Source organism: Plasmodium coatneyi, chromosome 8 (assembly GCF_001680005.1).
Source record: "Plasmodium coatneyi strain Hackeri chromosome 8, complete sequence".
Lineage (NCBI taxonomy): Eukaryota > Apicomplexa > Aconoidasida > Haemosporida > Plasmodiidae > Plasmodium > Plasmodium coatneyi.
Window position 1 is genome coordinate 252,568 of NC_033563.1, and position 11,702 is coordinate 264,269.

The window sequence follows — 11,702 nt, forward strand, 5'->3', positions numbered from 1 at the left end:
AACACCAACTGCTACAACTATTACTACCGTCTGATGAGTCTGCTTAGGCAGAGGAGGAGCTTCCACTTACATGAGCGGGTGAACCACTTCGTGAACGAGTTAGCCAAGGTGGACGCCAAGTGCCAGCATGTCTGGAACATGAAAAACGCCCTCCTGTACCTGTACGTGGAGATGTGCCTTAAGAGGGGTCACCGAGTTGTGAAAAAAAGGAACCGCAAAAAGGGTGGGCAAAGTTTAAGTCTAATGGGCCTTTCAACCGACCGTAAGGGGGTGCCCACACAGGGTCCACGAAACAAATCGTCCCCGAGTTGGACACAAGGAAAAAGCAGAGAAAACACGCATGCATCTTCAAAGGAGCAAATTTTAAAATACGTGAAGGAAGAATTCCAATTTTTCGACAAAATCTTGGAACTCAAGTCGTACAACTACATGGCCACGTCTCACATTTGTACGTTTAATCAGCTTATTCGTTTTCTGTGCGGGGGAAGGAAGAACAGTCTTTGTGAGAGCATCTCGATTAGCAAAACGATAAAGAAACGGTTTTACACAATTGTTAGGAAAAATGCCTACTACTACGCCATGCACAATTCGTTCCTTCTGGTCCATCTGCAGGATATGTATCTCTCCCTGGTGGAGTTGTTAAAGAGCAGCTACTCCATTGTCGTAAGGACAAACCTGTTCACGTATAGTTTCGACTTGGTCAGAGGGTATCAACTGTGCAGTGATGCGCCGTGGAACAGGGCAAAAGGGGGGGTGCACACAAGTAACAACCATCGTAGCGATGGTCAACACGACGGGGCAGAGGGACCCATACAGACAATGCTCAACCCGATGGTGAAGGTCACCCACAGGGACGAACCTCACACGGGGTATTACCCCCAGAGAAGCCGTTTTTCCCACCATAAAAGTACATACCTGGAGTTTATCCTCTTTGAAAGGGGAGGAGGAAAAAATTATGAACAGATCAGAAAGATTACACCGAAAATATTGTACAAAAAATTGAAAAGGAAAATGAAAAAATATAAAGTTCTTTCCAGACAGATGATCCACCTGTTGGACAAATTATATAGCGAAAAAATCTACATACATTTTTATTCCAATGGGCTCAGGAACGTGCTGTACTGCCGGTGCAACTGTAACGTCTTTTTCCTCGAGGTGGTCTGCAGTGTAATCCTACCGCTCCAACTGAAGCGGCACATTGGAGGGAAGAATGATTCACCAATTGGGAGAAGCGATGAATGGAAAGGAACACCCTCCGTGGAAAATCAACAAGCGGAAAAAAAAACACACATACAGGAAGAAACATCATGGCTGCTGCGCTCTCTAGACCATTTTTTAGCCAAAGAATTGAAATACCTCTTCCATGAGTACACTCGCTTCAGAGTAAAATATGGGGAGGAAAAAAAAAACAATCTCACCAAGCGGGTTAGCAGACTGCTCAAACGGGGTGCACAGGTTCGTGAAACCTGGTATCACAGCCGCGCTACAACAAAAGGGGACATTAAAACGAAACGGAAAGGATGGATTGCAAATGGGTTTCCCACTGTTGGTCACCACGGCGAGGATGACCCCCCTTCACACCCCAAAAAGGAAAAGATGCAACAAACGGGTGATGAAGCGACGTGTCCCCCCGTTTTGGTAAGCTATTATGGCATTTTTTTCAAGTGCATAATTTACACCATACATGAATACGCTTTGCAGATATGTGGGTTACTGCGCGGGAGATTCAGACAAGTCCCATCGTCATTTGTTGACCCAGAACATTTACAGCATCCCAAATGCCCCCACCATGTGCTTCCCCCATTTGAGGGAACCAAACAAAGCGGCGGATCACTACCCCATGACAAACTCAACTGTAATGATAATTTACGAACCTTGAGAAAAATATACCTAGACATATTACGCTTTCTTAAAGCCACTAAAATGAAAGATTGGAAGAAAAGGGGCACACCGTTTAGCCACTTGGCCAACCGACAGTCCAAGACGACACCCAAAAGAGGTCCAAACAAAACGCCCTTTTTGAAGTTCCTTTTTTCCGCTAATTTCCGCCTCTTCTTGTGTGAGCACAGGTACGCGTTTTACCTGCTACGGGAGGTGTGTCGGGCCCTTCAGTTCGTCTTCCCGCGGGTGAAGCGTCGGGTTATGCGACGGGGTAGGCTTCTGTGGAAGGGGCCGGGCTGACGTAGTTCCCTACCCCGAGTGCACGCCCCACTTTAACCATTTTTTTTTTTTGTGAATTTTTTTGTAAACCCAAATAACGCCCTTATGTCCCTGTTGGGAAAAAATGTGCGTAAAATGTTCGGCTCCCGCAAAAATGCGGACAAAAAAAAAAAAAAAATATAAATAAAAAAATGGACACTGGCCCGCACGCGGGTTTGTCTTACATACAAACGAACACACGTACACCCATTCAGGCATTCGTATGTAGGTGGCTGCCCCCACCCGCAATCGTAAAAATGGGTACCATGCGGGGGGGCATTAACAAGGAAAACAAACAGCCATACTCACATGAGCATATCTACATGAGTACATAAACCAGATGGACATTTCTGCATACGTCTGTTGACATCCATGGGGTACCCCCCCCGGGGGGTCCTTCCTCAGGGCAACCTCCCTTCACTGCTCCGCGTTTCCCCCTCGTACCTGGTCCTTCCCCTCCTGACGGTAGGCAAATATTGCACAGGCACACTTGCGGTGTTTTACATAATCGGTGAGGATGTAGCGAACGCGCTCGTTGAGCAGGTCGTAGAGCTCCATGTACTGCAGCTGCAGCTGCTTCCTCACTTTGAATTCCTTCTCGATGAGCAGCTTGATTTTGCAGTTGCTATTTTGGATCTGCTTCCTCACTTGTTCTAAGTTGTTGTGAATGTTTCCTACCTCACGCTCATACATCTGCTTGTCGCAAAAGTTCAGAACATACTTCAGGTTGCTTTGCTTAATCTGTTCCTCATTTTCCAACATGGCCACTTTTTCCTCCAACATGCTCCTTAGGGAGTGCTTCTCTGTTATTTCTATTCTTAGCGATTTCAATTCCTCTGTAATTTTGGCAATTTTTTCACGGTAGCTCTTCTCTTGCTCATCTTCGAAGTTGTTGTAGTCTACTTCGTCACTCAGGAACGTCAGGGGGAAGCTGTCAAACAGGATGTGCTCCTTGTTCATCCTGGCGGGAGCAGCTCAGCGTATGTGTGTGTGTGTGGGGGGGAAGTACCCCTGTTTCAGTGCCGTGGCGACGATTTCCACTTCAATTCTGTACCTTCACCTCCTTTCTGTTTGGCCTTTTCTTCACTTCGTCCGTTGGCTCCAATCCTGTTGTGTTTACTTCGGCTGATCCTTCACTTTTTTTACTATCCCTTCTGATAATTGCGACAGGGTGGGTAAGTGACCATGCTACTCGTAAAAGTTATAAATATTCGTAGCCTCCCCCGGGCATACGCATTCTTATGAGTAAATGGAAAAATTGGGATGTGCCATGCTTATGTTAAGCCGTTTGACCCATCCTAGAGAAAAGGGTCTGTTCAATTTTTTTCCACTCCAATATGGTCATCAGTGATTTGCTAGCTTGGCATTAATTCATCCTTCCCATTTTACGGCTATTTTTTTTTTTTTTTTTTTTTTTTTTTTTTTGCCTTCATAACGTCGGTCATGCCTTCCTGCGCGTCGCCCATTCTGCATGCATTGCCGCGAAAGTTTTCCCCAACGGAGTCCCCCCCCAAAAAAAAATGAACAATATAAATCGTTGCCCTTTTTTTTTTCTTCCAATGGGAAAATAAACACAACAAAAAAAAAAAAAAAAAAAAGATCAATTACGAAGCGCGCATCCTATATCAATCCGCACGGCATCCTTTCTCCCCCCCCATGTGTTACTCTCGCAAAATGTTCTTCTCGCCAATGATGAAAATATCAAAATGGCTGACGCTTATGTTCAAGTCATGCTTCTTGCAGAAATCACGAATGACTTGGGAGACCTTCCGCTTGGTATCGTCCAGCATGTACTCCTAAGAGGGAAAAAAAGAAAAAAAAAAAAAAAATGAGAAAACATAAACTTGGGGCGAGAAACAACGGTGAGGTGATTATCCAGCCAAGCGTCCGCTTCGCCGATGCCCGCTTCGTTTGTTCACCTGCTCGAGCAGCACCACGGAGTTGTAGAACTTGCGCATCTTCCCGTTGACCATGTTGTTCAGTATGTTCTCGGGTTTCTTCACCTCCCTCAGGGACTCCCTAATGATAGCCACCTCGCGCTGCACAACCTGTTCAGGCAAATCAGAGATGGACACACTAACTGGCTTAGCAGACAAAATATGTAGAGCCATATCATTTGCAATTTCGGCAATACATTCTTTTTTACTTTTTAATTTTTCCGCCAACTGTTCGACTGTTAAAGCGAGCAGAACTCCCGACGTCCCAATATTTTCCTCCACCTGGTTGTGAATGTAGTAATGCAAAAACTGGTTCTCATTTTTTCGCTCATATTTGGCAAACCGTCCTATACGTATGTCCTCTCGAAATATGTTCCTCAAGTAGTTTATCTGCTCGCCCACCGTGGTGGTTGAATCGCCGTCGTTATCGTCATAGGGAAGGCTTAGCAGCTCCGTCGCCCCCGCTGAGGACACGCCCTCGGAGGTAAGGACACTACTATTGTTCTCGTCATGCGTTTCATTATGCGCATCCCCTACCGCGGACTGGGATTTCCCCTCCAGGGCAACACACAGAAGAGTCCGCACAAAGCGAACGAACTTCTCATTTCGGGCCACAAAATCTGAGTCACTTAAAACTTCCAACATGAGGGCTCTGTCCACCCCCATTTGGGAACCAACCAGCCCCTCCGTTTTAACCTTCACACTGGTAGACACAAATGAAGCGTTTTTCGCATTCCTCCGGACCAACTCAATTGCTTTCTCTACATCCCCTTTGCATTCCTTCAGTGCGTCGTTACATGTCTGTATGCTCGCATTGGTTACTTCCCGGACGTACTTCAAATTCTGTAGGTGTTCACTTGGTGGGTTTGCACATAGGTTTGGCCTAAAATCCCATTTTCTTTTCCACACAAATTTGTTGAAGGTATTTACCAGTTGGAAGGTTTGGCTACTTCTGTAGCATCGTTGTTGGGGCAAGAGAGGGGAACATATCAGGAGGATGAATTTGATCAGGATGTGTAATTTCATTTCATACAGCTGGTCGGCACGGAACGGATTGCTTTTTTTTTTTTTTTAACCAACCTGGTAAAGATAATACGCGTACATATTTGCGTAATATTTTTTTCTTTTTTTTTTTTTTTTTTCTCGCACCCTGCGCGGTTTGAAAATATTCGAACAGTACATCAGGTGACACCGTTTGGAACATGCTTGAAAAGGGCACCACGCATATATTTGTGTAAATAACAATGCAATTGCTTTATGTACAGCAGGGAGGGAAGGAAGCAATGACAGGGCATTACATCGGAAATTTATTTAACTCCCCGCTAAGGAAAATACGAACAAATTGATACTAGTACTCCCACAAACGTATGGTGTGCTTAAATTTTTAATTCTTATTAAAAAAGGTTTATTGGTCATCCGAAGGGATTAATTTTTTCGAGCAATGTGAGCACGCTGGTGTATATAAGGACCTGCCTTATTCCTTTTTTTTTTTTTATTTTTAGAATGCTGCTTGTCCATTTTGTCATTCGTCCCTTCGCGCATTCGTCCATTCGCTATCCATTCGTACATTCGTCTATTATTCCGTTTGTAATTTTTTTTTTTTTTTTTTTTCCAAACATTTGCTTCCAATTCCCCAGGTTTAGGGTTTCAGGGTTTAGGGTTCAGGGTTTAGGGTTTAGGGTTCAGGGTTTAGGGTTTAGTGTTAAGGGTTTAGGGTTTAGTGTTTAGGGTTTAGTGTTTAGGGTTTGGGGTTCAGGGTTTAGGGTTTAGGGTTTAGTGTTTAGGGTTTAGTGTTTAGGGTTTAGGGTTCAGGTTTTAGAGCTTTAGGGTTCTGGTTTTAGTGCTTTAGGGTTCAGGTTTTAGGGCTTCAGCGTTGAGTTTTTAGGGCTTCAGGGTTCAGTTTTTAGGGCTTCAGGGTTCAGTTTTTAGGGCTTCAGGGTTCAAGTTTTAGAGCTTTAGGGTTCTGGTTTTAGAGCTTTAGGGTTCAGGTTTTAGGGCTTCAGGGTTCAGTTTTTAGGGCTTCAGGGTTCAGTTTTTAGGGCTTTAGGGTTCAGTTTTTAGGGCTTTAGGGTTCAGGTTTTAGGGTTTTAGGTTTTAGGGTTTTAGGTGTCCGTTTTTAGGGTTTTATGGTTTAAGGTTTAGGGTTTAGGTTTAAGATTTACGGCTGAAGGTTCAGGTTTAAGGTTCATGATTTTGTGTTTAGGTTTTGGGGTCTGGGGTTCAGGGTTTAGCGTTTAGGGTTGAGGGTTTAGGGTTTAAGATTCAGGCTTTAGGGTTTGGGGTTTAAGGTTCAGGGGTTTAGGTTTAAGGGTTTAGGGTTTCCAGTTTTTACTGTTGATAAGTTCGTATTTGAATGTTTAGACATAAGGGGTTTTCCGTTTATATTTTAGGTCTTAGGGCTTAGGATTCTCGTTCGTTAGGAATCTATTTAGTAGGCAGCTTCTGTAGAAGAAATGACTCAAAACCTTGAAAATTAAACGCTAAACCCTGAACCCTATACCCTAAACACTGAACTCTGAAGCAGGAACCCTGAAATCCTGAACCCTGAAAAAGAGGAGAAGATGTATTAATATGTAGAATGCGTAATAGAAATTAAAGAAGGTAAAGGAGAAACTCTGCGAATATGGTATATCCTTTCTATATGAATGTGTAGCAGTGTGCTCATCCGAGAAAGAAGGAACAGGAAGGTCATTGCTGTTACTTAGTAATTGTGAAGTGAAAAGGAGGTGTACTACAGGGAATACTACTACAGGAACTCGTAGCGTCCTCATTTTTGAGTGTAATAAATTCAACTCTTAGTACGTTATATACTGTTCATGTAATCTATGAGCACACATTCCTTCCTACATATTAATGACTACACAAATCTAAGATCAAGTAATACTATGTATATGAACTACACTGTATATGTTCTAACAATTTTTTAATGAAACCCCAAGGGAGCAATAAAAGGTTAATGAATAACCAAGGCTTAAATTTTCCCTTAAGGAAATTGCCCGCCCCCCCCATGTATGTAAACCCTGAAGGGCGTGTAAATAATAATACGGCAGTGAGGGTATATTTTTATAATTGAGTACTATAATACACAAATGAGGAATATATAGGGGAAATTCATATTCTTTGCCTTTTCTCTATTCTGTTATTCTATTTAGTTCATCGCCATTCTGGTCTGTATCATACATATGATGATTCAGTGCATACCTTTATATATAGTGTGTTATCTTTATTCAAGAAATTAGAAGGAATGTGTATACTAATTGGAAGGAAGAACATGAGAAATGGTGATATTCGCTTGTGATCACTAATAGTGTGGGCAAATTTTTTTCATACTTCTTTTATTATAAGCTTGCGAATGTAATAAGGGAATTTTTAAGCACAAATTTATTATATACATAATAATATACACATAAACAATGCCGGACCCATCACCACAGGTTTGTTCTTCTTTTTATTTAAAATGGATACATATAAGTATGGTGCACACGTAATATTCTATGCACAATATAATGGAAATATGGAGAAAAGGAGGAAGATGTACTTACCTATTGTACTCTTCATTCATAATATATATAGAGCATGAGGTTCGATAATTTACCCTCAAGTGTAATATATAGGAACTTCGAGAAAGGCAGTTGCTATACTAGTAAATATTCTACATTCGGAGCGAAAAGAATTTTATTAAAGGCTTTCCTTGGTGAGAATGATTATTTGGATAAGACTATGGAAGCCGTGTGCTACTTAAATGAGTTAGGCGACGGGGGAGAATTGAAGCATGAGGAGCGCTGCAAATTCTTATATTGGTTCATAGGAAGTGTATTACCGGACGATTCGGGGGAAAAAAACTTTTCGGAACTTATGCAATATATGTATGATGTATTAAGTACCTACGAATGGATTCCTGTGTGCAGGTCCCTATATTATACTGCTATTAGCAAAGACCTCTTCCAACAAAGAAAAACAGTGTATGATTACTGCTACGACTACAGTAAAATAAAAGAGCAGTTAGAAATTAGTACTAATCCCCATAAAGACGCCTATTGTAAACACGTCCGAAACGTTACTTCCGCATTTAGTGCTGTACTTGATGATTGTGACGGGGACGGGAAGAGTAATACGTATTGCATAGAATTTAGGAAAGACTGCCAGGCGAATGATCCCCAAGTATTCCTAAATGAGAATTGCGGACCGAAGTATGGAGGAAGAACTGATTTAGGGACAGATACAAGAGTACTGACGGTTAGTTCTTCTTTGAAATGAGTGATGTAGCTGCATACATATAATATAATAAATTGAAGTATAAGAGTACGTTGAAATATATATATATTCCACATATTTTATTTGTAGAAAACGGATTTAGGGAATTTGCCTTCAAGGCAGGCATATGATGACTTCAACATCTATTGGAAGACATACTGTTCTGATACATATGTGGGTAGCATAAAAAGCAGCCTAAAAACTACATTGGAAACGCACCTGAAGAATGATAAGTGCTTAAATAGAATTTTGGGTGCCTGGTATTATGTAAACAGAGTAATGAAGGGTGGTAGTAATCCATCCTATGCACATCGCTGTGATTACTTCTATTATTGGTTGGGTGATATAATATCTAAAAATTTAAAGGACGACAGTTCATTTGAACAAATTATGAATGCCATCTACAAACAATTAGTTCAAATTGAGGGTATTAATGGGTGTGCAACTATAAACACTCTTATTACTACTGACAGCAAGTCTTTCGTCCGCAGAAAAGTAATATTTGATTATTTGCATGATCGTACTGCTATACTGGGGCAGCCACTTACTAAGGAGACCCCCTGTACCAAAGCATATTCTAAATATCTGCAAGAAGTTGGGCAAAACTATAAAATAGTAGGCGCAAATTGTACAACTGACATAGAAAAAAGCAGTGATGACCCCTGTTGTAAGCTCCTCAACGAAGGAAAAGGTGGCAGTGCTACAAAACTGAGTCGGGAGGAAATATCCAAATTAACATGCAAAGTGCACGAAGGAACACCAGAGGAAGGGCCTGACACAGAAGTAGACAACACAAATGACTGTTCAGAAGGTGATGCCGATTTAGTGGATGGTGTCTCTGGTGGAGAAGGAAAAGGAGGAAGTGACGGTGGTGGTAGTCACAGAAAAGAAGGCGAAGAAGGTGAGGCTCTTAGTGGTGGTGTCGTACCTGCTGCTGTGTCTGGTGCATTAGCTGCAGTAGGATTACCTGCATTGGCATACTTTTTTTACAAGTATAAATCGCACTTCTTTTTTAAAGAGCCTAAGCACTCTCGTATAAGAAGGAATAAAAGATCAACATTCAGACATGAATTCAACAGGTTCTCAAACGGCGACTACTCTTCTACCGACGTCTCAACAACAGAATATTCCTCAACAATAGGTTCGTCATCAAATTTAACAGCAGCAGAATGTTCTACGGATGTTTCTACCGTTTATGGTGGGCCAACATCCAAAGGAAGGGGAAGGGCAAATAATAGAAGACCAGGAAACAGAAAGAATATTAGTTATCAACATATGTAAAATACACATTGAATGTAATATAACACTGAATGAATAAATTTCCCTTCGGTTAATTGTAAACAACGTGGAATGTCCTACGGAAGGAAATAAATAATCACGGAGTTCATACCATCCACAAACAGGTTGATATTTATTTTTTTCTTTCTTTTCTTTTTTCTTTTTTTTTTTTTGTTGTGCCAGTGTTTGTCCTTCATAATATTGATTCTTTTTCGTATACAAACACATGTGTGACATGGTAAAAAATTTGTGTAAATTTGTACACAGTTCCTCTTTTTTTTTGCGGAGGAGAAGCGAGCATTGTGATGTGATGTGCTGGTGGGCGCGGCTAGAAATGGACAACTTTGCGCGCGCGCGCAAAAAAAAAGAAAGGAGTAATCCAAGCCCTTCTTTTTTTTTTTTTTAAATTTTAGAAGGGGTAGACGGATATACATTTTTTTCTTTTCTTTTCTTTTTTAGAAGAAAGAAATTATCTAATATATGGGACAGAATATTCAGATGGGTCCGTTATTGAACCTGTTGCTGTCGAACCAATGGTTGTTGAATATTCGGAAGATGTGTCGTCGTCTGTTAAGGTGTCGATTCTTTGTTTGATGGTGGACCTTTTTTTCCTTTTATTGTTATTTCTGCTTCTGCCTCCAAAGAAGATGTTTTTTATTCCAGAAGGTAGAAGATCATACTATGAAAGGAGGAGGTGGGTGGTAGGAGGACGGTAGGAACATCTATATATATACATACACGCAGCCTATACTATATTTTTATTTTAAATAACAATACATAATAGGGGGCATTATTATTTATATATTCAATTATAACTGTTGCACTTACTTTATATAAAAAGAGAGCAAGTGCCGGTAATCCTATTGTTGCAGCGGCACCAGCACCAGCACCAGCACCAATACCAATATTGGTGCTATCCACTACAGGGGAGCCTGGGGCATCTGAAGATGTTTGCTGATACAGTGTTGACACCTGAGATTGGTAACTATGTTGTGGTGGTGCTTGTGGTCTTCCTGGAGGAGGTGGTCCCTGTGGTCCTGCAGCGCCGTGTCCAGAAGAACCTGGTCTGGGACTACCAGTGTTTTGATTGCCAGTACTACCAAGGCAACCGGATGCTCCGGGTTTGCAAGTTCCTGTGGAACCGGTACCAGACGAACCTGGGTTCCACGTTCCTGTAGAACCGGAACCAGAAGAACCTGGGTTCCACGTTCCTGTAGAACCGGAACCAGAAGAACCTGGGTTCCAGGTTCCTGTAGAACCGGAACCGGAAGAACCTGGATTCCAAGTTCCCGTACTACCGGGACCAGATGAACCTAATAAAGAAGTAAGAAAAAAGGGTGGTTTAAATAATAACGAAGGTCGCAGAAACTGACATGTTGTGGGTGCATGTTTCCCTTTTCTGTATATTTTTTTTCTCTCTGTAATAACACTTTCGAATTATGCATATTTGTTATATGCCCTACTTCACCTTGCTCTATTTGTCTTACCTGCTACCGTCCCTAAACGTGATGATGCAGCTCCAGGGCACTCCAATTTTTTAGGTTCCGCGAATTCTCCGTCCTTATTACTTTTCTCCCTATCAAATTTTTCACAATATGGTTCTCCGCGGGTTTTTGGGCATTTTTGACTTAAATCTATATGTGCTCCCTGGGCTCGACTGAAGGACCGGCTATAATCTGCACTACCACAATATGTGGAAAGCTCCCCCTCATTACTCTGTATTTTATTATAGTCATAGTAGTAATCGAATAGGATTTTAGCCTGTGGGAACCTGCCTTTGATAATACCTTCGTACAGATTTTTACAATCACATCCGGATATGGAATCCGTCAGTTTATCATAAAGTGTCTTCATAATCAATGTGAAATTGCTTTTTGTCTTAAATTTATCTCCTAACCAATAATAGAACAAATGACATGGTTTATAGTACTCCGGAATGCCCCCGTCCATCTTCTCGGTACATGCGTAACAATAAGCCTGTACAATTTCCCTAGGTAAGTTCGCATCCTTAATATTGAGTGTATTTAATCCACT

At 41.6% G+C, this 11,702-nt stretch overlaps 3 protein-coding genes across 3 annotated transcripts; 1 reads left to right on the plus strand and 2 right to left on the minus strand.

The window, feature by feature from the left end:
• Window positions 1–33: 33 nt before the first annotated feature.
• Window positions 34–2,181, plus strand: PCOAH_00019770 (Uncharacterized protein; the record flags this gene model as incomplete). The annotated part of the gene is made up of 1 exon (XM_020058786.1): window positions 34–2,181. One exon carries the CDS (start codon window positions 34–36, stop codon window positions 2,179–2,181), a length of 2,148 nt encoding a protein of 715 aa, XP_019914535.1.
• Window positions 2,182–2,616: 435 nt separating this feature from the next.
• On the minus strand, window positions 2,617–3,159 carry PCOAH_00019780 (Uncharacterized protein; the record flags this gene model as incomplete). Its single annotated transcript, XM_020058787.1, has 1 exon — window positions 2,617–3,159. One exon carries the CDS (start codon window positions 3,157–3,159, stop codon window positions 2,617–2,619), a length of 543 nt encoding a protein of 180 aa, XP_019914609.1.
• A 701-nt stretch (window positions 3,160–3,860) lies between these two features.
• Window positions 3,861–5,162, minus strand: PCOAH_00019790 (Elongation factor (Ef-ts); the record flags this gene model as incomplete). The annotated part of the gene is made up of 2 exons (XM_020058788.1): window positions 3,861–3,995; window positions 4,119–5,162. The coding sequence occupies 2 exons, from the start codon at window positions 5,160–5,162 to the stop codon at window positions 3,861–3,863; spliced, it is 1,179 nt and encodes a 392-aa protein (XP_019914495.1).
• Between the last annotated feature and the right edge of the window lie 6,540 nt (window positions 5,163–11,702).